The sequence below is a fragment of the Calypte anna genome, chromosome 6 (assembly GCF_003957555.1).
Source record: "Calypte anna isolate BGI_N300 chromosome 6, bCalAnn1_v1.p, whole genome shotgun sequence".
Taxonomy (NCBI): domain Eukaryota; kingdom Metazoa; phylum Chordata; class Aves; order Apodiformes; family Trochilidae; genus Calypte; species Calypte anna.
This window is the reverse complement of record NC_044252.1, coordinates 19,357,328-19,384,309: the sequence shown is the minus strand read 5'-3', so window position 1 is coordinate 19,384,309 and position 26,982 is coordinate 19,357,328. Positions and strand designations below refer to the sequence as shown.

General features: G+C 35.1%; 1 protein-coding gene across 5 annotated transcripts in view; it reads left to right on the top strand.

Annotated features, from left to right (window-relative positions):
• EXOC6 (exocyst complex component 6) overlaps positions 1-26,982 on the top strand; it is a 91,355-nt gene that overhangs the window by 18,293 nt on the left and 46,080 nt on the right. For all 5 annotated transcript variants that reach the window (XM_030453099.1, XM_030453098.1, XM_030453102.1 and 2 more), the window contains exons 2-17: positions 1,353-1,524; positions 2,850-2,897; positions 3,047-3,137; positions 4,078-4,123; positions 9,525-9,729; positions 10,872-11,027; positions 11,643-11,711; positions 14,488-14,571; positions 14,670-14,716; positions 15,085-15,205; positions 17,065-17,136; positions 17,722-17,819; positions 18,987-19,092; positions 22,622-22,731; positions 23,738-23,849; positions 25,411-25,545. In XM_030453099.1, the coding sequence (XP_030308959.1) occupies positions 1,353-1,524; positions 2,850-2,897; positions 3,047-3,137; positions 4,078-4,123; positions 9,525-9,729; positions 10,872-11,027; positions 11,643-11,711; positions 14,488-14,571; positions 14,670-14,716; positions 15,085-15,205; positions 17,065-17,136; positions 17,722-17,819; positions 18,987-19,092; positions 22,622-22,731; positions 23,738-23,849; positions 25,411-25,545 (1,672 nt within the window). The remainder of the gene's footprint in view (positions 1-1,352; positions 1,525-2,849; positions 2,898-3,046; positions 3,138-4,077; positions 4,124-9,524; positions 9,730-10,871; positions 11,028-11,642; positions 11,712-14,487; positions 14,572-14,669; positions 14,717-15,084; positions 15,206-17,064; positions 17,137-17,721; positions 17,820-18,986; positions 19,093-22,621; positions 22,732-23,737; positions 23,850-25,410; positions 25,546-26,982) is intronic.

Here is a 26,982-nt window from a genome sequence, read left to right as displayed (position 1 = left end):
AGTCATACTTCTCCAAGAAGACTGGGTGGGAAGTAGTTTCTGTTCAAGAGTTTTAGAGGCTTTGGCTCACTGTTTTCTCGGTCTTAAACATCAGGCTGCATTTCTATAAGCAACACAGAGACCACTGAAACTTCAGCCTTTCTTTTTTCTTTTCCCGAAGAAATCTTAAGATTAAAACATTTTCTTCCATTTTTAAAGCAGCTTCTCCTTATAAATTTCTGGATAAAACTTTGTAATTATGAAAGGAAATTAGACACTAAAAAAGCAATTTAAAGTTTTTTTTAATCTCCTGATTTTTTTTTAATGCTTGTAGGCTGCAGTACAAATATGTTTGTAAATGTATGACTGTGTCATTCTTGTATGGCCACTCTCATTCTATCTGAAAAGCTGCTTCAAAAATTATGTGTCTTTGCTGTTGTTGCTATATCAAGTTATTAATCAAATTTTGGAACTGCCTTTGCCTTACCTTTCTTGTGAGGCTTCACAACTTTGATTTCCAAATACCTCTTTTTGTAATACCTCTTTTCGTACTTCCTCTGCTAAATCTAAAGCATAAAGTTGCCTGCATTTCCTTGGCTCATTCTCATCCTTGAGAATTTTTTCCAAGCTATTTCTGACACAGGTCAACAAACCACACCACTAATTTCTCCTGGACTCAGTGTTTCCTTGTTTAGGTTTCTAAGTGCACTATTCAAAGAATTTGTAAAAAATAAACCAAAAAATCTAATTTTAACCATTCCTGAAAGTTAGATCCCATTGAGGCAGAAGCTTTAGGCATATGCATGTCATGGTTTTGCTTTAGGAGACATTGAGCATGCATAGGAGGCAGCAGGGAGTGGCTGGGATCCCATTCTGCCAGGGATCTGGCTGCACAGTGCTTTGGTCATTCTGGCTGGAAACATCCAGCCCTGATTTAGTTGGATAACTCTGATGCTAGGAGTACCAGAAAAGCAAATTTATATGTTTGCACTTATTTATACTTAGCAAAGAGTGGAATTTGATGGGAAAATGATCCATGCTATTGGAGGTGCTCAGAGAAACTGATTCTTTTGTACTCCTATTTGAGCATTAGGGCATGAGCAACAGACCAGTGAGACTCAGGTCAACCATAATGTAACTGGTTAAGCACCTGGATTAATGCCATAAGGGCTGGGTTCAGTTCTCAGTTTTGTGCCATCTCTTGTTGTTTTTTTTTAATGCTGATTTTGGTGTAGTGGATTACAAATGATGCCACTTTAACATCAAGTTTGCGTACTTTTATTTTTCTTGAAGAGAGAAATTTCGATAAAGATCCTTGCAGAGTATTTTAAGTGGGGGAAAAAGTAAACTTTGGTCTTATTTGTATTTAACAGGTCTGTATATGATGACCAACCAAACGCACATCAGAGGTTTATGGAAAAACTAGATGCCTGCATACGTAACCATGACAGGGAAATAGAAAAGATGTGCAATTTTCACCATCAGGGCTTTGTGGATGCTATTACAGAACTTCTTAAAGTTAGGGCTGATGCAGAAAAATTAAAGGTAAGGCAGTAGTTTTTCAAAGTTTCATGTATAATTGTATTTGATTTTAAAAGAAGGAACTTGACTCTTACTGAAGAATAAGAATTTAGTGATTATCACAGACTCTGGTGTTTGCAACAATTTTTAAGAAGAGGATTATTTAGGATTTGTTATTATAGCTGTGTTGCCTGGTGCAGTAACTTACATTTACAGAACAGAATGTTTTATGATCTCTACATCTTTTTTTTTTTGTTTTGTTTTGTTTTTTTTTTTTTGTTTTTTTGTTTTTTTTTTGTATGTTTTCCAAAAATGATACCAACGTTTTTTGCCTGTCTTAAGAGCTTTTTCAGAAGGTAAAGAACAAGTGATAAACTCCATACTTCTTACACAGGTCTTTTTTTAATCATGCCTTTATATGTAAGATCTTAGGGGAAAAAATTAAGATTTTTATTAGAAAAATAACAATATTACAATTATGCATAAGAAATAAGTTTTCTATCCTGTGAAAAGAGTAGGAGAGTAGGTGGAGTTAGTAGTTTTCATTAGAAATGAGAACTAAGATTCACTCCCAAATCAGAATGCTGAATAGTGAATTATGAGATCCATACCTTTTAGCTCTCTTTACACTTTTGAGAGCAAAATGTGCACACCAGACAGAATGAGCATAGTTCATCAGAGGTTATGATTAGAAGAGCATTATATAAAGGATATTCAGATAACAAGAGACCAAATACAGCGTCAATGAGGTCATTGAGCATCTTTGTTCAGAAATTAATGAGATTTTTAATAAACTAGAATGTGCTTCCTTATTACGATGACCTAATGAGTCACATACTATGTGGGAAAATCTGAGGTCGAGCTTTGCCTGCACCTGCAGCATTAAAATGTTGCTGTGGTTTGGAGATTTCCACGTTTGATGTTAATCAACCACCCAGTGTTTGCATTCAGCAAAGTATGAATGTTTAATTACCATAAAATGCAATCACCATTTCTTACAGACAATGAATGGCCCATAGAGCTCATTGAGGTTATCAAAAAGGGACCAGTGGTCAATTGGGTCAATGATTTGAATTGTTTGACAGACCTACAGAAACAAGGAAAGTTCAAAAATCCCAAGTAAATTTGAGAACTTTGCCACAGAATCTGTTAGAAAGAACTGTCATAAGTAATTGAAGTTAACAAAAGCCCTTTGCGATCAAAAGTTCAAGTTCAAGCTGTAGAGTTAATTTGAATTTGCATTTCTTTGTTCTAAGTTTCTCATGAAGCATGATCTGATTACAAGGGTGAGCAGTCACATCAGGGTAATATATGCATATTTGTCTAACAAAGATGAAATTATTTTTAAGGTCCAAGTTACTGATACCAACCGAAGGCTTCAGGATGCTGGGAAAGAGGTGAGAATATGGTGTTTCCTATGGGGGAATTATGAATATTTTCAACAAATTAAATTTATTTGCATAATTTAATTGTGATTTTTCTTCCCTTTTTAAGAATTTTTAATTTTTTTATTTTTATTTTTAAAATTTATTGTTTTTAATCTAAGGTGATTGCTCAAACAGAGGAAATCATCCGGTGTAGAGTTCAACAGCGGAATATTACAACAGTTGTGGAAAAACTACAGCTGTGTCTTCCAGGTAAGTGATCTACAGCTAAAAGTAATGGCAAATTAAGTAAAGTAAGTAAAAATTGCCAGAATGCAAAATAATTGTATTTTTTAAGTTGTGGTCCTGAAGCATCCAGTTTAACAAAAGAATTGATGGGTTTTAAAAAGATGCCCACCTGTAGATCCCATTTCTTCTGCAATATTTGACCTAAAACAATTATACCACTTAGCGAGAAGACAGCAAGATGCATCAGTAATGCAGACAATGCAGTCACATAGAGCTTTGAATTAATAATATTTTTAATAAGATGAACATCAAATTTGTTGCTTAAGAGGATGAGGTTTTGCTGTTTGAATTCTATAGATAATATTAGTGACTGTATTTCAACGTACTGTTAGTTCTGTCTCACTACAGGAGGTTTTTTCACAAACACATAAGGGCTCTAAATAATGTTTCAGAAAGGTAATATTGTAGGATTGCATGCAGGATTTTATATATAATATTAAATATTAGGGTTGCATAAAGATTTTATCCTGTTCATGATAAACACATGAAAAACATTTGAGAAGTTTTCTTTGTAATGTTTTGTTGTTGACTTCTTAGGAGTACAGTAGGTGGTACTGTTGTCATTTAATGGAGACAGGTCATGGACTGGTAATGCAGATAAAGTCACAGTATGTAGTAAGGGAATGAATATACTTGATATATATATAACGTCTATTGTTTCGTTTAATCTTAATTCTTTTTCATTTCAGAGCTGTTAAGAGTTCAGTGCTTTTTTCTTAGCTGGATTCTAGAATTTTTTTTAATTGTTAGTTACATCACATTTATGTTACAGTAAGAATTTGATAAGGTAAATTTAGCATATTTTTTTCTATGGTTTATTTTGTCCTTTACAGTATATAATTTCCTGTTTTGTTAACTAAAACCACAATAAGATCCATGGGTTAATTTACTTGTTTTTATGCAGTGCTGGAAATGTACAGCAAACTAAATGAACAGATGAATGTAAAAAGGTGAGTAAACTTATTTCTATGAGTAAAATACAACTTCTGTAAATAAACTGGTAGACTGATTGATTATCAAACACGAATGTTAACAAGCAAGTATTCTAAATCCTGTAGTTTGGTGTGTAAAATCTTATTTTCATAATACCTTGTCTGTGTTTCAGACTCTTAAAGTGAACAAACATATTAAATCTAAAAACTTACAGAAGTTCAGTGATTGCCATGAAAAATAATATTTACTTAAATAGCATGACATGTGAAATAGCATGCAGTGAAATTATTATTGTAAAATGTTAAAAAGAATGTAATTTTTCATACTTACACCAGACTAAAAAGCAAGAATAATGAAAACATTTGGGAATAAAGAACTTCTTAGTGTACATTAATATTTTATTAATCTATCATGATGTATTTTAACCAGATTAACAATACAAGAAAAAAGGATGTTCAACTCCATACACCTTTCTTGAAGCCTGTTATTTCTGTGCTAATCTTCTGTGTGCATGGGACTACAGGAATGCAGTGCAGAAAATGTGTTGTTTGTTTTTCTCTCCCTCTGTGACAAATTGACTTGTTAATAAAAAAAATAAATTTCTAGAATAATGGTTGATAACTGGTACCTGCCCAGTTGCTGCTTCCTCTGTTGTGTCTTCACTTTCCATGGTCTCAGAGAGCAACTCACTGCTGCTGTAACCCCTGCCTGTTCTCTCCCCATAGCAGGGTGGCTGCCCCTGCCCTCTGAAGCAGGAATACTACTACTGCTATTTTCTTCTTGATTTCTGCAGCATTATTGCCACCTTCATCCCTGCCTGCTTTTCATGCAGCTTCAGTCACCCCAGTTACTCTGTCTTCCCTCACTGGATTCATGATTGTTGTCATTGCTTATTTGTATGACTGGCATCACTGCACTGAGCTTCTGCTAAAATGTCTGCCAGAACCTGAGTGTCTGCACTTGGAACTAGCTCAGCATAGGCAGGTGTCTGCAGAGCTACTGTGCAATCTAGATTTCCTTTTGGACTGTTTTTCTGGAGTTTTGTTGTCTGGATAGCTACACTTCTTGCCATACCGCTGGACATCTTAGAATCTTCCACAGTGGCCTCTGCATATGGGCAAACTGGCTCTCGAGTTTGTGTGCAGATGTGTCCAAAATGGGTCAGATCTGCTGTACACGTCAGATCAATCAGCATTGCAGCAAATCTGATGCGTCTTTGACATTGGCACACATGGTATCTGTCAGGGTGAACCACTGTGGTAGATCTTATCAGCTAGACTATTGTACACTTGTTTCTCTGAAGAGGATACTGGGCTGACATCTGCTTAGAGTAGCTGGCAGCATGTTGTTGCAGTGCTCTTGCAGCTTCTCAGCAGAAAGATGTAAACAGTCCAGTGCACTCACTACTCTGGTTGGAGAACAGGCTTGCAGGGTGTGCTGTCTGAATCCCACTGCTTTCTTCTGCAATGTGGTCAGTAAAGTGTGCTATATTGCCTGTGGAAAATACAGAAATGCTGGGAGCAAGGCCTGCATTTTGCCATTTTCTTACTCTGTCAAGCAGAAAAAGCACTGTCCTAGTTTAAGGGTTGCAAGGAAAGTTATAGTGCCTAATGTAAACATAAAGGTCACTAAGGTCACTTAGGTAAGAAAAAATTGCAGGTGGCTTTTAGCATTTTGACTCCATGGTCATTAGTAATTTTGCAAAGTCCACTGATGGCTGATGCACTTTCAGATAAATTATTAGTACTCTTTAAATCTGAAACTACATTTCCATTGTTTAAGAAATTGAGGTCTGATAGTTATGGAAGGAGTTATCTGACAGGAAGTTTTAAAAGTCAAAAGAGGATGTACTGAATTGAGGGGTTTGGACATGTCATTGTCATACCATACAAAGATCTAAGGGAGAAGGGAGATGACATAGCTTTGATGTACTATACCTTGAAATCACATGGAGTGCAGAATGTTTAGTCTCTGCTGCAGGCTACTGCTCCACCTCAGGTATCTCTTTCATTAGCTGCACTACAGTTATTACTTTGCCTGTGACTCAACAGTTCCCTATAATACAACCTAGAAGTTGTCCTGTGGAACTTGCACAACAAATTAAAGGAGTGCATCCTAGCCTTTATCACTGTGGTTGGGCAATGGGCACAAGCTGGAACATAGGAAGCTCCATTTAAACATAAGAAAAAACAATTTTACTATGAGGGTGACAAGGCACTGGAACAGGCTTTCTAGAGAGGCTGTGGAATCCCCTTCTCTGGAGATATTCAAAACCTGCCTGGATTCTGTCCTGTGTAATGTGTTCTGGGTGATCCTGCTTTAGTGGGGAAGTTGGACTAGGTGATCTCCAGAGGTCCTTTCCAACTCTGACAGTTCTGTATTTCTCTGACATTCATAGTATCATAGCAAAAACCTGATAGCTGATATATGCGTTTACAAGGAGTTTCTAAACCGATCTTCCTAAGCTTGCTCTGAAGCTTTCCTGGAAAAGTCAGAGAAAGGAGCATCCACAGTCCCCGTCTTAACAAACAATGAGGAATGTTTATTTTAGGCAAAGATAATTTTTCTTATAAACTTTCACCAAGCTTTTTGTAACATTTTCATCATTCCATTCCCTTGCAGTCTTGCATTTTTAATGTTTAAAGGAAGGGAAGAAGAAAATGTGGACTTTATTTTTGTGGGGCAGTTGTTTCAGGAGAAAGATTGGAATTCCATTTCCTTTTCTCCATGGCAGACATCTTTTAAGATAATGTAGAATTTTTGATCGGGAATACATACTGGTTTATGCAGGTAGAATGAAACTTTACTGAGGAGTCCAAAAATCCATCTATTGATAGCAACTTTTGATCCCTACAAACATTTGAACTGATGACACAGAGGTGAAAGGCTCTGTATCCTATTTATCCGTCTCCTGAGCCATGCATAACACAAATTGACAAGAACCAAAGTTATGAGAGGAAGTAACCACAGAATCTGCTCTAAAAGACAGTTGGCTGGGAAGAGTTACGGAAAGTTTAAAGTCTGAGCTGAGAAAGCAGAAAGGGAGATGCGTGGATTCTCCACTGCCCTCCAAAACACCTGGTGGGGGCTGTGCATTTAGACTGGCTGCCTAGGTCTTTAATTTAGAAATAAGATCATCACACATTTTACACAGATCAGTTACTGCAGCCTGTGCATTTGGATTTTGATACGTGTCTCTGGAGAAAGTTCCCAGGTGCTTTAAGAGATTGTGGTCTAAGTGGGCATTGTTAGAACTGGTGTTTTTGCAAATCTTCTTCAATATTCAAAAATCTTCTACAATAGGTACACCAAACTTGCCATACAGTCGAAATAATTAAATAAATGAATCTGCCAAGGTTTTTTGCTGGATCTTCTTGGCTCTACCGTGAGAAGGACTAAAAAGAGAGTATGCTCTTTCAGAATGAGCTTTTTGCCCTGAAATATTTGCATTTGTTTTGTGGCATTACTATAATCTTTCTTCCTAACTGTTAAAAAGGAGTAATTAGTTAGTTAGTTAGTTTACTAAGTCTCATTGAGACAGCCATGAAACCTTACTCTGCTGCCCCATATTACATTCTGATATCTGAACTGGAACAATATGAATTTGATGGGTGGACCACTGGGAGGATAAGGAACTGATGGATGGTCTCACTCAAGGAGCTGTAGTCAGCGGCTCTGTGTCAAAATGGAGACCAGATGAGTGGCATTCTTCAAGGGTTGGTACTTTGGTGCTCTTTAACATCTTTGTCAGAGACATGAACAGTGGGATTGAGTGCACCCTCAGCAAGTTTGCTGATGACACCAAAGGTCAACACAGTGGAGGGAAGGGACACCATCCAGAGGGACCTCTGTTGTTGTTTCAAACTTGTCTTCAGCTTCAAAGCTTACATTATAAATTTTGTGTCAGGGAAAATATTCTTGCAAGATTAGCTCAGAAGAATAGAGGGAGGACTGTTATATTATGTATGTTATTTTAAAAATAGTAACACTGAAGATATTTCTCTAACTCATTTGTAGTCACATGGGCTACCTTCACCTTTTATGATTGATAATATATGATAGGAACTAATAGCGTTGTTGTCAGCATTGGGTTAAATCTATGGAATGTTTTTAAAGCAAGGTACACAAATATACAGTTCTGTTAAATATGGGAAACTTTTAAAATTTAAATCGTGACCTGCAGATGACCTTCAAATTAATAAGACTTCAGGGCTCTATCGGAACAGATGTTAAAAGGGCAAGGTCCTGAGCTCCATATATGTATATAATTAGTAAGGCACAGTAGAATGGATTTAAAATGGATTATGTTAATTGTGATCTTAGAGACAGCATTCAAAACCTTCCAGATGAACTAATAGAGTTCTGATAAGCTGATCCGTATAATCTAAAGAAAAAGCTTTTATACAATTTTGATGCTATTATGGTTTTCCCCAGAAGTCTCACCATGTGGCACTCCTGGTCATTTACTATTAAAAAAACCCCCAAAGCCCCTCATGTAAAACCCCCAGACTCCTTCTTATCTGCAACATTCCCGTTGCCTTATGTACATTTTCTATAAACCAAGTGTATAATAAAGAAAAGCTCCTAATTTACACTTGAAGCCTCTTTACTTGCAGTCTCCTGAAAGCAGTTCTGTTCTGGAATAAAAGAGAAGATTCTTCTCCTCCTCTAGCTATGCTGGATTGTTAGCTTAGAAATCAATGTCTTAATTATTGACAAAAATCAAAACAAAAAAAATGCTCTGACCTTAGTGCTTGTTCAAAGTAGTTGCTTTCTTGGTGGAATATACTGTGTTTTGCCTGGAGAGTAAATATATTAATGGCTTACAGCAAACTATGTTATACTGCTGGAAAAAATACTGCTTGAAATAAGTGTAGCCATGTCTTTTCCAGCTGAGGACAGTGGAAAGAGGCTGGGCTTGAATGGGTGTTCACATATACCTAAAGAAGGCAAATGCATACAGGCACACTTTTCTAAGATTTTTTTTCATTGCTTCTTACATATACTGCAATGTTAGGTGACTGGCAATTTGTGTTTCAGAAAAAAAAACTCATTTTCTTTCAATTTATTAGAACCCTAATAAATTCTGTCTAGAAGGGGAGATAATTGTTATGACTTCAGTGCTTCCGTTGTGCAGGATGCTCCTGTGTGGTTTTAGGACTCTGGTGATCAAAACAGCTAATACCAGAGGAGCCTCCCTAAACTTCTGACTTGGGTCACCCTGACAGTGCACTGCTTTTTTCCAAACTAAATTATTATATGAATGGCTGTCTGTTTCTTCTTTTTTCTTAGAACAGAGTAATTTAATTATATGTATATTGATTGCATGCATGATCTTGATATCCTATGTTTGATAAATAAATTATTTTATTCAAACTGTATACGAAGCTACATAATTTGATTTTTATCTATTTGTAGATACTATTCTGCTTTAAAAACAATGGAACAGCTAGAAAATCTGTACCTTCCCAGAGTTAGCCAATACCGGTTTTGCCAGATAATGATAGAAAATCTTCCAAAACTACGTGAAGAAATAAAGGAAATATCCATGTCAGATCTCAAGGATTTCTTAGAGAGCATTCGAAAGCATTCTGACAGAATTGGGGAAACTGCCATGAAGCAGGTAAGCCAGCCTAACAGGGCGACTTCAGTCCTGTTATCTTCTAAGAACAGTAGTGTCAGTAGTTTCAGATTAGCCCCGAAGATTTGTCTAAGCCTTCTGGTCATCACACAGACCTTTGAGTAAAGATGGAGAGCTGTGACATGCTCGCCAACATCTTGGGTAGCTTCTTCTCCTGGACATGAAGTTGTCAGTTCTATTGGTCCCCGGCTAACACAGGAAGCAGCACTGTGACACCTCAGTAGCATCAAACTTTCTTTCTAAATTTGTATCTGTGTCCTATAGGAGAGGTAGTGCCCCCCACCTCCTGGTAAAGAAAGGAAAAATGCTCAACTTGCAAAAAATTGTGAAATACTTGGAGCAGTCAACTCCTGGACAGTCTGTAACTTGGCAGATACCTCACCAAAACAAAGAGCAGCCTATCTGGCCAGCTGGCAAGGGTGAGACTAAAAGTAGTGTCTAGTTCTTTCTTAACTACTACTAATACAGAGGGCTGAGGTGAGAGCCAGGAGGAGACTGGGACAACTTGAGCCCTTGCCTGTGCCATCACGAAATAGTCTGATAGTGCTTCAAAGCACTGATATTGGGCAAGGTTTAAAGCAGTTAATAGTTTAGAGAAAGTAAAGTTTTCGTTTTAGATTTTCTTGGGCATAGTTCAGGTTGGGCTGGAATTTTGTAACCTAATGTTCCTGTAATATGCATCATGAAATGAACTTAAGGTTATATTGTAACCTTGTTGCATTTACTTCAGTGATGAGCATTTGCCTTTTGCTGCTGGCTGCTCACTAAGACTTAACTGAAGACAGCACACAAGCGGCTGGAAACTCTGTGATAACTGTACTTAATTGAAATATTGATTCTCTGTTTGCCAGTTATGATCAAGAGTATTACAGATTAATTTTTTCCCCCTACCTTTTAAATTGCATTCTGGGTATTAGGAAAAAATTATGCAGAAATTAGCTACTGAACTAATTTATTATCCCAAATCAATAAAGGACATCCTCATTGTTGTAGGCTGACAACACACATCTTGCAGTTGTACTGCTATGTGTAGAATGCCACCACATGTTTCATGTCATACCATATACTCGTTGGTGATGACATTTGCATTATACCCCTCTTTATTGCTACTACTTCTAAAACAGGCACAGCAGCAGAAAACTTTTAGCACCACTCTACAGAAGCAAAATAATGTGAGCTATGGTCGGAATATGCACTTAGGCAGAAGCAGAATTTTAGAATCAAAGAATGAAATTACATTGAAGCGAACGTTTGAAGAAGATGATGAGCATGAAGATGAGGTAACATTATACTAAATCATTATGTCTTATTTGAAGAGAATTTTGTTGTCTTACTGAACAATGTTAGTTCCCCACCTTCAGGGGACAACAGTCCAGATAACCATTTTAGGGGGAAAAACAGTGCCAGAATGTTAGGTGTGTTAATTCTAGCGTTAGCATCGTGTTTCAGTACATTCAGTTGGATAGAACTTGTAATTATTTTAGAATTCAGTGACACTTTACATTCTGCATTACCTGCCCACCATAAAGGTAACTCACTGGAATATTCTGCTATTGCTAAAGCCAGTATTTCTATATTGAGGATTTCAGCTTCTGTTAGAATTCTTTCAGCTATTAAATAGTCATTATCCATAAGTAGAATAAGCGCATATTTAGACCTTTAAATCTAGTAATTTAAACCCCAGTGAAAGGGCTCTGGACTTGTAACACAAATAAAATGTGGTATTGTGGGAAAAGGGTGGGGAGAGTCAAGTAATTAATTTACTTGTTTGTGATAGAACCCATCCATTTTTTGGTTCTTAATAAGAGGATGGGTTCTGTTTGTAATGTACTATATTTTGCAGATTGTATTGGTTTTATGCTTTATATACTTTTCTTTTTCCTTTCTTTCTTCAGGTTTTAACTGCCCAAGATCTTGTAGACTTTTCTCCAGTCTATAGGTGTTTGCACATCTATTCAGTTTTGGTATGTATTAAGGTGACCTCAAAAAGGTATTTTACTTTTTGATGCTGAATGTTCATTTTTGTATTTTTCATTTTGTATTTTTCATATTCTCAATAGTTCCCAAGCAAACAAGCAAGCATATTGCTCCTAGTAGTAGTAGTTCTGGATAAACCAGCTGAGATGGGTCAGCAGGTGTGGCTGCTCTGGGCACAATTGTATGTTTGGTTGAAATGTATGGTAAAGGACACAGTGCAAGACATTAATTACATAAGTATTCTTAAGAATATGTGTAAAATATGCATGTCTGCTTCAGGATTGGTATCAGCACCTCTGCAGTTCTTCCAGATTTTTGTAGGGATATGATCAATATTACAAAATATAGGAATAATCAGTTTGAATCTTGCAGAAATCAGAATAGTGAGGCAAAATAGCAAGCAAAAACTGGAGATAGTGACAGAGAGACTGGATTCAAAGGCAGAGATGTAATAACCCATTTTGGCTGCTGTAGAAGAGGTACAATGCACAAGCTAACAAGAATAAAAACTTTTTTGGAGCAAGTTGGTAAGAAATTATTTATTACTTTCTCATCTTTCATATGTCTCAGCTATTTTTGAAATGAGATTACTTACAGGCTAAGTATCAAGGGTGTGCAATATTTCTAAGTATTGCTAACTCTACAGTCTCAGCTGGACCTCCATTCAAGGATTCTGGCTTGGTTATCTTCTTTCTAAGGAATCTTGTGGCTGTGTAACATGAAAGATTCTATCTTGAATTAATGAGGACAGTGGCTATTTTTTACATTTCTATATCAAGGACATATCCCAGCAAATGTCACCTTCTTAGTGAATTCTCTGCAATGAAACTGTAGAAAATATTCTGATTTTACATACGAAAACATTTTTCAACTCTGCTCCTTCGTATTGAAGAGGAAATCAGGATTTTGTATATTTCAGAATACTGCATAGTTTGTGATTGCAGCTTAATCATAGCAAGAACCGTATGTGCCAAACCAAGACTGTTTTTATTGATTAACAACCTTGCTTTAGAAAGGTCTGATCAATATGAATAAAGAGGTGTAGGGTTTTTAGCCCACGTATTATGTGAGATGCTGTGTATTTTAATTTTACAGAAAACCTTAAACCTTTTGGCATGTAATTTTACCTTTTAACTAAATGCTGTATAGGAGTAGACACCAAGTGTGACTGCAGTGTGAAACAGCACTTGATATACGAGCAGTATTCCTAGAATTTATTACCCAATGTGAACTGATTTATTATTTGGATTGGTATGAGCTCATGAACTTTTGGAAGCTGGGCAAAACAAATGTATTGCTTCAGTATATTTTATCTTGCCTGTCCCTTGCTTATTCAGTGAGTGAATCACCAGAGCTGTTGCTGTATTTGCTGATTGGTTTATAACATCTGTTTACAATAATTGTTATGCTTCAGTTGCTTATCTTGATTGCATAGCATCATGGTCTATAAATAATCACAAGACATTTTACAGCTGCATTTTTGAATGGGGGTTTGAGAAAAACAGCTACATTTTTTCACTTGAGAAGCCTGTGCCAGGGCTGAATAGAGGTTTAGCAGTCAACACAGGATCCAGTACTGGCTTTATGCATGTGAAAACTGCATTGACTTATTTGGGCTGGGGGTCAGTGGCTGGGCTGTCTGATCAGTGTGTGTTAGTACAAATTATAGCAAGCTCTGTGAAGTTCTGCTGCAAAAGAAAGTGTTCTAGTAAATTTGGATTCTGATTGCACATGTGTTTTTGCTTCTAATCCAAATGTTCTTGTACTTTTGGATTTTGTTAGGTTAGTAGTATTTCTTAATATTAAATTTTAACTTTCTGTGTTGTATCTTATAATTAACTTACTATTATTGCTTACCAGTAAGTAATGCTGACTTACTGATACACAATCTCTGTCATAATTTGACTTGAAGATTTTTGGAAGTAATAGAATTCTAAATAGCTTTGGCCTGATAATAAACTAATGAAGTAAAAACAAATCTTAAAAATGCTACAATGCTTTATTCTGCTTGGATACAAATTACATTGCATTCAGTCGGTAGATGAGTCAATATAGCATGATTTTAAGTGGACAGATGGTTTCTACCGAATGATCATCTTAATGAGATGGGTAGGATGTCACTTGAATTCCTCACAATATAGTCATTAGGCACAGAGGGTATTGTATCTTTGAGCACCATGATAAGAGAAAAATCCAAATCCTGACATTATTTTTAGCAATTTCAGAGAGAATAAGCAAATATTAAGTAAAGCTCATGTGTTGATTTGTTTTTCTCAGGCAAAGCTAATCCAGGCATTGTTCAGACGTACCATATATTCAAAGAAACTTTGTTGTAACTTAACTTTACAATGCAATTAATTTCTTGAATAACCTAGGGTATTGTTTTATGAGATTATGAGTTTCAGTTGAAGAGTAGTAGGTTATACACATTGCTTACAAATATTAATACACTTTGAAGGCTGTAGTTTAAAACCATAAATATTGCTTTAAATGCAGTCATTTGTTTGTCATACATTCTGTATACTACTTTTTTTTTTTTTTTAAAAAGAATTTCTGCATATTTCAGGAATGTAAAACTTGTCTGGTGTCAGCTGGAGGTCTGCATGTGGAATAAATGCAAAATATGTAACTTAGTTGAAGAGAATGCTACCTTTAATTTAAGATGTGTCTCTTTCATACTGAAAGAGTATACTTTTATATTTCATATATTTCATATACTTTCATACTTTCATTCTTGTTCTGACTACTCTTGTCTTGTTTTAGGGTGATGGAGAAACATTTGAAAATTATTACAGAAAACAAAGAAGGAAACAAGCAAGATTAGTTCTGCAGCCACAGTCAAGCATGGTAACCAATACTTACGGTTTTGCATTGAGGTGTTTTGCATGGGATGTACCTAATACCTAATTTTTATTCTTAAACTTTTTTTTCTTTTTCACTGAAAGCATGAAACAGTAGAAGGCTATAGAAGATACTTCAGTCAAATTGTAGGGTAAGTTTTCTAAACAGAGATTTATTTCAGTTTTACTATCTTGATTATTAACTCACCTTCTGTTCTCCCGTTGTCCAAAAACTTTGTTCTGCAAGATTCAATTTCTGTACAAATCATGTAGATGGTTGTTGCTGGAAGGACATCCAATGCTTATCAGTACAGAACCCCACAATGACCCTTCAGCAGCCTGGAATCCAGCTGGTGTGAAACAAACTTTGCATTTTGACTTCATGCTGAGCAAAGCAGAACACCAAAACTAACAAAGTGTCACTGCTGAAGTGGAGAAGGGTTTGACTATGCTTGTGTGTGAAAGGGTAGAATGTGCTGTATTATTATAAAACAATAATTTAAACATGGTTTTGTTTTAGTTTCTTTGTAGTAGAAGACCACATTTTACATGTAACCCAAGGATTGGTAACTAGAACATACACTGATGAGCTCTGGAACATGGCCCTTTCCAAGATCATTGCTGTTCTTAGAACACATTCAGTAAGTGAGAAGTCTTGTGACTATTGCAGTTTCAGTCCTCTTACTTTAGAGCTTTGTATATTTAAAGCTGGGATAGTAACAAAGTGAAAAATTACACCTCTCTAATGTTTTCTTTTCCTTCTGATTAAAAATTGCTCAGATTTGGGAGGCAGCCTGCCAAGCTTTTGTTTTTCCCAACAGAATCAGGCTGTGATCCACAGCCGTGGGCTATTTGCATAATCCTCCACTGATTTACAACTCACTGGGCCTTCCAAACCTTGTTTTAGTCCAGCAGTTTAGAATATGCAGAGTTAATCTGCTGTTATTATTACAATCTTTCCTCATTAGTCTCAACTGACCTCTTCATTAGATCAGATTGAATAGTTCAGCTCTGAAAGCACCACCAGGAAATAGTTCCTAATTATCATTCCAAATGCTGTGTTTCCAAAATAAACTCCACCATTAAAACCCTTGGACTTATCTCTTCAGTTCTGTAGAAGTAATATGTTTATGTTAAGTAAAGGTATTAGAAAAATCTTCATGGACATTTGATTATAATTCTGGATCAGCAGAGTATTTTAGTACATTTAAAGTGTGTCCGTTAAACTTGTATTTCTACTTAGCTCCAATGATGCTGAATCTGCACACTATTTCTTATTCCTCTGTGAAAACCAGTGGATTGTCATTGTTCTCTCAGACTGATTGATAGTAAATTGCTTCAGTCTTTACTACTGGTTTTACTTTTATTATTGGAAAAAATCGAGGTGGGAACAAATAGAGGGGAGAAGTTCAGATTTTCATTATTTTGATCACAAGACATTTATTGATCAGTCATACATGAAACGGTCCCATACTTTTTAATTAATTTCTTGGGATAAAGTGACGTATGTTCGGTATTTTTTTAAGCTAAATACTTATTAAGTTAATTGGATGCATATGGATTTATACACCTATGTAAGAATATGGCAAATTAAGGAGTAGAAGTAATCAGTCTCTAAAGAACTCTTCAATGTCTCTTCATGTTGTTGTTCACTCTTTCTTGTTCAAAATGCATAACTCTCATACAAGCCAATTCTGTCACAATCTCTAACATCATCCTAGTATGGACTAATGTTTAGACAAGTGTATTGTGTCTTATGAGGTATTGTAAACCAAACCCTTACTTTATTAAAGTATGCTAAGACCAAAACCTAGAGAAAGGTGAAACAGGCATATATAGTCTCTAACCAATCCTACATTCTCATAGTGCTTTGAATCATTTAAATTTATTTTTTTTTACTTTATCCAATATTGCAGTATTACAAATAGTGAAGCTGAATAAAAGCCTTAGTTGTGTGACTCCATACCTCTGAAAATTGTATTTCAGCCATTTGGTAGAGTAAATAACTTAATGTCTTTACTTTTTACCATCTTATTTGTAATCTGAGCTTATGTAGAAAGTAGTTTACAGTGTTCTTCCCATACAGCTGGGAAACACTGCATAGTAAGTACTAGTTAGACCCAGGCTTAGTGTTCAAAAGAATGTACTGTAGAAACTTCGCTGATGTTGATTTAGCAAAGCATTTTGATGTGTGCTTTTGTTCCACTGAAATAAATGTAATTTGCTGATTTTGAAACTCATTACAACCTACTGATATTTATTGAGTCTCATATTTTTGTTTACTTTTTCTGAACTTTTGTACTACTGATAGTTCATAAAATTTAAACCAATACTTTTATGTAGTGAGACTAAAGAAGACAAGTTAGGGATTAGTTTCTTACTGAGGCAGTCAGATAAAGTGACAAGGCTGGAGAGTTTAATCTTTTTTGCTAAAATTCTTAGAAAATGTAAGTTCCATATTTTAAATCCTTTTAACAAAACCAGAATTTCTCACTTTCAGTCATATTGCAGTGATCCTGACCTTGTTCTAGAACTGAAGAATCTTATTGTAGTATTTGCTGATACTTTGCAGGTACGTATTATATTAGTAATTTAACTGAAATTCCTGGAGTCAAATTTTTCCTTCAGGTGAGTAAGTACAGTGCTTTGGTTTTTCCTGGTATCATATATATGAATCAAGTACAAAATTACACAACAATATTTTAAAAACATATGTATTCAGCTACTGTCCAGTTATTCATATCCATGCAAAATTAATGTTAGCTTTGTAATTGTGTAAGCTTTTGCCATTTGTAATTGCTTTACTTATGATTGTAACAGTAGCATTCCAGTTACCATTAGCTCTCTAGCTAGAAGACCAAATGAAAATGTTTGGCACATACTCTTGTAGTGTTTACCAGACTGATAAAGATTATTTGTATGAATAAATAGGAGGTTAAAATATTATAAAGAATTAAGACAAATTTCATCTTGAAAACCAAAAGCACAGCATTAAGTATTTGGTAAAAATTTGATACGTAATATTCTAATTGTAGAGGTGTGTTTAAAGTATCTTTTGCTTTATAGAAGTGACAATATTGATTATTAAGTCTCAACTTGAAGTCCTGAAGTGTTGTGGTAGGAACTGAGTGTGCTCTGTTTTCCTTTTCTACCTTAGGGCTATGGTTTTCCTGTAAATCGGCTATTTGATCTTTTGTTTGAGATTAGAGACCAGTACAATGAAACACTTCTTAAAAAGTGGTCTGGATTGTTCAGGTTAGTATTTCAAAATAATTGTATTTGTGTTATATGTGTTGGTTTTTTCTTATTAAAAGTTTTGGGATTTTTCTTTTTGTTTGGTTTGGTTTTGGCCTTTTGTTTTCAAAGGAGTTGTAATTCTGGAAGAATTTATTAACTCAGTATTTTATATGAATTGCAGATTGGGTAGGACTAAGGCATTAATCACATGTAACTAATAATCAGGAGAAGAGACATTGAGGATTGCTTCTGTAGTTAATGGAGAGAAGAAAGGTCTCCTAAGGGACGTTGTTGAAGAAACATCCAGGAGAGAAACACCTGTTTTTCCTCATTAGGAACCTATTTGCTCTAGGCTATTGCAATAGGACATTAGCTTCCTAATCTAGGTAATCTTAATTTTTACAGTTAGCTGCAATGTGTATCTCCCTGCCAGACTACTGACATGGACATCTTCATGTTTTTTTAATGCAGGTTGGTTTCCACCTGTTTCTTGTAATGAAGTAAATTGTAAAGCAAGGAATAGGGCAGCTTGGAAATGTACTCAAAAGCCTCTGTATAGATAGAGTATGATACATAAACGTGGAGATGTTGTTATATCGTATTATGGAAAACCTTAAAATTAGAGTGACCAGTTAAATCTCATGTTAAAGGTTCTCATGCTCTCTAGACTCATACTATAGTCAATGGACTAGTAGAGAAGTTCAGGGGGTACTTCAAAAAAGCTGTGGCCATGTGCCTGTTTGAAGTTACCTTAGTCATGGCCTTTCACTATATGCAGCTGTGGTATCTGAGTGAGATACTCTGAAAATCTGCTTTAGCACTGGCAAAGTGTAGGCTACCATAATTAACAAGTATCTCATTATGCTTTATGCTTATGCTCTACTGGAGTAAAGTAGTAGATCTGAAGTTCCTTTGCTTTCCTACAGTCTGAGTCATACTTATTAAAATGCTTTCAGCTTATTTTTCTCCATGATTAGACAGTTTATAAAGAGTAGGTACTTTCAAATTAATCTAGAAATAGTTTGAATGTCTGCAATGATAATGATTGGAGCTTGTAACTTTTTGAAGCTACAAGCTCAAGTGTGATAGTAAAACTCATGTTAATTTACATGTCTTAACATTTGAAAATACTGCAAATAAATTACGTGTCCTCATTTTTTTTCACTTTACTAACTAATTCACCAGGGATATTTTTGAAGCTGACAACTACAGCCCTATTCCTGTAGCAAATGAGGAGGAATACAAAATAGTTATAAGCAAATTTCCGTTTCAAGATCCAGAATTTGATAAGGTAAGGAAAAGTTTTATGTTAATAAAGTTTGCCAAAATCCAGTCAAGCACAGTAAGGACAATAATGATTGTTATAATTAAAAAGTAATTAAAATTTGAAGAGGTAGGTAGACTAAGAGCCTAAATCACCTTCTTTGTGTGTAATTATCCAGTTATAAATAAATATGAAAATTAAAGCTTTAGTAATTTGCTCTGATGCTGGAGTGAATAATGAAACCCATTGTTTTGTAAACAAATTAATAATACACTTTAATTGATACAGTCTTTATGAAATTATAGCACAATTTGTCCTTAATTAGTTAACTTAAATTTTGTTGCAACTCATTTGGGTTAGTAATTCACAGTATATTATATGCTCTAGTATTGCAAAAATACTTGTAAAACAGGGTTCAGTTAGAGACAGTAGCTTTTGTCTTTCACTTTTAAAATTAATTGTCCAGCAAATAAACATGAAAGAACTGTAACTAATTCTGTCATACTAGCATTGCAACAGGAGAATCTTTCATAGCCTCAGCCATTCTTTCACTACAAACTCCTTTCATAGAAAAGTGGTTGATATGTTCTGCTATTCAAATATGGTTTTTGGTTACACTGATGCAGAAATAATAGGCCCATGATGGAGTCTGTAGAGGAAAACTAAATCTAAGAACCACATGGCAGTAGGAGTAACTGCTGTAGTGAGAAAGCTGATTTATAACATCACTACAGATATCTGCAGAAAGTAAAAAGGTATTATAATTCTGTGATTCAGTGGGAATTTACCAGGCAACTGTAACAGCTGAATGTCATTAATACAGCATTGCAGTGAAGATGAAAAACTAAAGGTGGCTTTTAAGCTGATTTTTGAGAAGACTCCAGAGTGTTTGTGGGATGCTGTCCTCCATCAAATTACTTTACTTAGCCATTATAGTAGTAAAATAAGATAAACAGAATGGAAATCCCTTACAGTATTGTAAGTATCCTCCACGCTGGACACTATTTAGTATGACAAACGGTGCTAATAAATTGCAGAGATTATCAACTGGCATTAATACTTTCATCTGCTGGCCTCTCTCACTCTCTGCCTGATGTATCAGTGTGCGTGTATGGACGTCACTCGTGTAGACATGTGTAGTTACATATATGTATGATTAATACAAAAGTTTTGCTCTTATTTCACCAGAAGGGCAACATATTCTCTGTGCCCCACAAATTTAAGTTTTGTTTATCACACAGAGAGAATTTCTGTTTCACAGGAAGCAGTACATTTTGTAGGTATTTTGGGGGCAGAATCTTACCTACTTTTTGGGCTTGTTAGCTTGAGAGTACAGTTGGGAATCAGGTTGGGTTTTGTTTCCAGCTGCACTGGAAACGTCACTGACCAGCTGCATGGCACTGGTAAGTTGCTTCACATCACTCTGTCTCTGTTAATTCATCTGTAAAGCAGGGGTAATGTTTTCTACATATCTCTGAAAAGGCCTTTGAAACCTGGATGTAAAGTAGAACAATGTAATTAGAAAAAAGTCAGCCTGAGGTGCTTTTTTTGAGTCCTTAGCAACTTCTGAAGCAGTTTAGTTGACTTCAGTCAAATTTAGCAAAGAGGCAGAAATGTAAAAGATAATAAATTTTTGTCAACTAGGCAGTGGGGTAGAGGAGGAAGAATCATTGTGTGTCCCTGTGAATCATTGTGTAGAAAGACAGACTGCAGTGTTACCTTATGTGTAACTAGATAGCTGAGAATCCATGTGGAGGGGAAACATAAATGCTGCAATAGCTGTTGTATTCATTTATGATCCCATCCGTTTCACTTCTCTGTCTTGCCTCAAACAGTGGAAGATCCTATGGGGTGGGTTAATTTAACCTACATTTTGATGCTTAAAGAGAACACATACTCTAAACATAGATGTGTAAGTGCAGGCCAGTTGCTGGAGGAGCCTGTGTGGTTGGTAGAGGACTACTTTCATTTCATGTGTCTCCGTTGCCTTCTACAGATTAAGGGGAATTTCACCTTTGAAAATGTCTTTTTCACTCCATTTAGTGTAAAAAGAGATGAGCATGAGTGAGTGTCTCATTTTTAACTGTAGGTTAGGTTGAATCACCCTTGCAAGTTTATCATAGAGGTTGCTTGCAGCACACTAGGCAGAATTATGACCAAAGACTACTAGGTGTTTAACATTTTGTCCATATCTGGACAAGAGTCTTGTATGCACTCTGTTGTTAGACTGAGTGTGCCAAACTCTCATGGTTTGATTATATGATCTCAATTTACTCCTTTTTTGTATTCAGAAGTGAAATAGTTGGCTGGTGTATATGTTGGGTCTCTTTACTGCTGCCTAATCTAATAATCAGAGTGTTGTGCCCTCCTGTATTCACCAGACACAGTAATGGATAAAAAATTTCAACTCTTGGGTTGTTGAATATACAAAGGTTGAGGCTCGAGCTCTCCTGTAAAAATGTTTTGATGATTCAAAATAGTTGTATGTAACACCAGTTGTTTTATCTGCAAAAATTAGTTGTTTAAATCAGTTGAACAAATGTTTGAAGTATTGTTAAAAAGGTTTGCTATTGCTGTTGAATGACATGGAAGCCTGGCACTTATACCACATATTTGTCACACCACCTAATCTTAATTAAAGAGGTATGATCAGGAGCATCTCAAAGTAATCCATTTTGTGTTGTTTTGTTTAATATTCAGAAGATGAGCTGCTGTTAATTAATGCCTTTTTTAAAAGAGAAATGGAGTTCTCCAGCTGTTAACAGCATTTTTAAAATTATTTTTCCCATTAGTCATAGAATAAACAGACAATTATTTTGAATATTTCCAAAATTATGTATTCAATGCAGAAATATCTATTTGGTATGTGTAGATTTAATTGAGTTTGTTTCTTTTTGTCTTTCTAAATAAAATGTCAGCTTTAAAATTGAAGTAATAAACATTATTTTATTTTATATATATAATAGATATACATATATTATATATAATATATATATTTAGTCTTACAGACTACTAGTATTTTCCAACTGTTAGTTTAAATTTTTAAAAAAGAATTCAAACTACTCTGGTTTTGTTAATCATTGAAAGAAAGTAAATATATGATAGTAAATTTACATGCCTAAACATTCTCAAGATGCTTGGAAAATCCCAGGTGTACTGAACTTCTCTAATCCCCCTTTTTTAAAAATTCTGCTTTCTTTGGCAAAAGCATGTTTTCATTTTTGAATCTCTCATCCTACTTGTATCTGATCATTCAGATGAGAAGTTGTTTGAGACCTGTGTCTTAATATGTGTTTGTAAATTGCTTTCTACAGAGGGAACTTAAGTTAAATAAATTCTCTAAATTTTAATGTAAATAAGTGGTGAAGTCCTATTTGAAGAGATGTAGAAGACAGCCCTATGCATACCACTGTTTCTATTTGATGAAAAGCGGAAAAGCTTTAAGTATATTAAAATACTGATAGTGTTAAGTGGCTTTTCAGTTGTTGAATTTATTATCAAGCTCTCCTTAGAATCAGTTTCATGTGTAAAATAGTATTTTCTTTTATTTTTGCAGCAATCCTTTCCAAAGAAGCTTCCAATGTCTCAGTCAGTGCCTCAGATTTATATCCAGGTTAAGGAATTTATTTATGCAAGCCTTAAGTTTTCAGAGTCACTTCACCGCAGGTGAGTTTAAAATATCAGCATTGTGACTATCAAGTAACCTATAAATTCCAAGTGACCTAAAAATATTTATAAAATTTTAAATGTATTTTCTTGTGTATGTGCTACCTGTGCTTGATTCATAATTTACATACATAATTCTCTTTATTTAATCTATGATTCCCAATGCTATAGCATGTATTTCGTGTATATACAAAATACAGATACACACAGATCCTTGTCCATTTGGGTGAAGGTAGCTTGCCATGGTAAGCAGTCTAAAACACTACTGAGGTTTTGAAACAGTATTAACTGGTTTGAATAATCTAGAGATTTTATTTATTTAATAAAACGTCTGAGATTCGAAAAGTACACTTTGATACTGATCCTTTGAGAAATGTGTGAAATATCCTATCACTCCACGTGGTCTTTCCCTTCTCAGTGCTTTCAGTTTTCTTAGAAATTTCTCCTCCAACAAAATATGCCATTTGTGTGCTTTTTGTCTTCCACTTTATTCTCATGGAAAGCATCACAGTTGTCCTATTTCCTGTCCTCTTGTGGCTTTCAAAAGCTTAGTTTTAATTACATAAAATAACATTCATAGATCTGAAATCTGGGAGATATTCATGGCATTCACCCACTTCTCCACTGTTAAATATGTAAATCACTTGCTTTCACACATTTTTAATTGATACTGTTTATAATTTACATGTACTAATGAGCGCATGTTGACCTCCTTAGTGACTCATTAAAACCCACAAATTACTCTTTCCAAACTGCTGTATCAATAAACACGTCCAAAATCTAAAAATAACAGGTTTTGCTTCGGTGTTGGAATTCAGTTAATGATAAATTGATAAGTAAAATAGGTGTTCTGTGATGTGTATTTGATCACAGAAGGCTTGAAGCAACCAAAATTAAATTATTGAAATGAAAAAATCCCTTTGCAGTAGAAAAAATAATAATTAAGTATTACTGTCAAAGTATCATCATACAACAGCATAGTCATAAAAATAAATATTTTTTTCAGCTCAACAGAAATAGATGATATTCTGAGAAAATCTACAAATTTGCTGCTTACAAGAACTCTAAGTAGTTGTTTACAGAACCTAATTAAAAAACCTCATATAGGTTTAACAGAGGTAAGTTTTTAAACATATTCAAACTTTTTAAAGACAATTAGTGCCAAAACTACTCTTGTAAATGTAGATACCCTGTGTTATTAAGATTGGTGGAAGAAAAACAAGCAGTGTTTGCTTTAAAATAGAAAAAGTGAAAGATGAAGTATAGAAAAGCACCATTGTCTGTCACATACATAATAAAGAGCAGAGCTGAGCGTAGGTGTAAGTATATTTACACAGGGATGCCTTTTGAGAGGAAGGTGACAATGAAAGAGTTCTGTGTCCTGTATGATAAACAGAGATTTGCAAAAAAATAAGCTGAAGACTCTGAGTGCTTTGGTTGCATGCAGAGTGTATTTCACATGGTCTGCTCCTGTGTAGCACTTAGTCGAACATTGTTGAGTTTCTTTTTCTTCGTATGAAAAAAAAGAGGGAGAAGAAGAAAGGGGGAGAAAATCTTCACACAAACTGTGAAGTTTGAAGTGAACCTATCAGATCATGAAATCTGAAGTCTGAAGTTGATTCCAAACACATTAAACTTTTTCTATAGTTATTGCAATTCAAATTTTTTAAGGTTTGTGCATGCTGTTTCTTTACTGAGACTCTTGGTTTATTTTGTGTATTGGACCAGATAGCACTGAGACAGCAAATGAGTCTGACCAGTCACTGCAGGTACATGTGATGTCGTGCTTCAGCAGGTACCTACTGAAACATGAGGAGAAGGATGTGAACTGTTGCTACTAGAGCAGTGTCAGGTCATACTCATTGTTGTTTTTGAACTGCAAGAAATTAGGAAAAAGGTCTATAAATCATATATTACCATATTAGTAAGATGAGCCATACCATTTTTCTGAGACATAGATTTCTATGTTCGTGACATTTGTACCAGTATATTTTCAAGGATATTCAAGGAAAATAAATTCACTAATATTTTTTGAGGTGTTTCATTATCAAGTCAATAGACATTATAAGAAAAATGTTAAAAAGAAAATACTTATAAAGCAACACATTAGTGTACACTAAAACAGAAAACATGCAGTGATACTTTAGATATAATATACTGATATTTCAGTTACTTTGCACTATTTACATTGTTTACATGTAAACTGAATGTGAATGCAGGTCTTGCTTATAAAGCCATTTGTCATGTACAAGCAGATTGTTATCTTTGAGGGGGGAAGGAAGGAGTTCATGTTACTTTTGATACTCGCTAATTTCAGAAAGCATCATTCTGCAGACAATTTTGTGTGGTTTTTTTAATTACTTTTTGCAATATTTTACTTTATTTTCTCTTAACTTTGAAGTACCTATTGGATTTGTTTCCTTGAGTAGATGTCTACAGTCTTCATTTTTTAAATGGCATAATTTTTGTGTAAACTATAGTATTACCCTGTCGTTGTGTTTGCAAGCAGACTCAAACACCTGCACTGAATAGGTGATAACCTGAAGTACTGTAATTAATTTATAGTAGCATTGTTGTTAAAATAAGTAACAATTTACAAAATCAAATTGCAATGGGTGATACATGGGTAAAATTGCAATGGGTAAAAGGATTTTTACAAGAACTTTTTGCCTCTTGTAGCTTGTTCAAATCATCATAAACACAACACACCTGGAACAAGCCTGTAAATACCTTGAGGATTTTATATCAAACATTACTAATATTTCACAAGTGACTGTACACACCGCAAGACTTTATGGACTTTCTACATTTAAGGTTCGTATACGTCGTATGTTACGTGATTATGTCTGAAAAGTTGCATTAAAATCACTATAAATGAAACATCTGAAACCAAAAGGGGTGAGGGCAGCGATGCGTGCTTTCTCATTTTTGACTCCAAAACAATTCTGAACTGTTAAGAATTCAGTTGTAACACTGACCAGATAAATACCAGTTTTTTATGTTACTGGTATTATCTGAAACATGTCACTACATGAGAAGCATTGATATTCTTTTTCAGATGCATCTTTTATTAATTTACAAAATACCAAGGTGAACTTAACTGCACCAGAAGCTTTCAATAGATTAAGCTTCAATTTGTGTAAGAAATCCTCTTTCTGACTAGACTTGAGTGAGTTCAATCCAAGTATTTTATTAGTTATATGTTTTTATTCTACAGTAGAAATATTTTGTGGTACATTTTCAAATTGCCTTAGTAATGTTAAAGCAGAATTAAAAATTGGCTACAAAGCATAAATTATTCTGTCATCCTTTTAGAATTATTTTATTTATGTGTCCTTTAAATTTATGAACAATACTTGTTAAAATTATCAGTGGGGACTTGACCGTTTCTAATGAATGGCAACTGCTTATCTACACAAACTTTTCCCTGACATTTTTCAGAAATGGCAGACGTATTTAAGTATCTCAAAAAATTAAAGGAATCATTGGTGATACATACTTGGCATAGAGAATTGTAATTTCAACAGCTATATGGTTACGTTTTATGTCCTTGGCAGAGCAAAAACCATGCCCTCCTGACTTCACAGAGGGACTGAAGCCTTAGTCCCCTTTCAGTCATAAAGCAGACACGTGTATGGCTAATGAGAAAGCTGCATGTAAAAATGAAATTGCTGAAAAGAACTTGTATACAGTGTCAGGTAACTCAAGATGACTGCGATTTATCCCTAAGATAAATTAGTTTAAATTCTGAACCTTGCTTATGAAGTTTTATGTCATAATGACCCTAGTAAGCTCTAAAAGAAGATCCCAACAGCAGGAGCAGCTATTGCTGAGTGCCAGGGTGGTTTGATCTCAGAATGCTGGGTGGCCCTACATCAGAAACCCCCCTGTGCTGTCTCACTAGCAACAGGTGTAGAGAGGCTTTGAGATCCTTCATGCTGTGGTGGTGATTGAGCATGAAGGTGCCAGATTCTCTTTCCAGCTCCAGATGATTGTGTACATGAGAGAAATAAGTTTTGGTATTCGTATACACAAAATATGGCCAAAATTATTTCATGGACTAGGTGTGGCTGAGTAAGGTGGGGTTTTTCTGTTTAGAATAGAAGCAGATGTGTATGTTTGGGGGTTGTTTTTGGGTTTAATTTCTGAAAATTAATGAAAACCTCATGGAAGAAGAATCTTATATAGGTTACCTAGTGCCATTAATTCAGCCAGTGCATTGCCTTCTTAGTCACTTAGGGCATTTATACA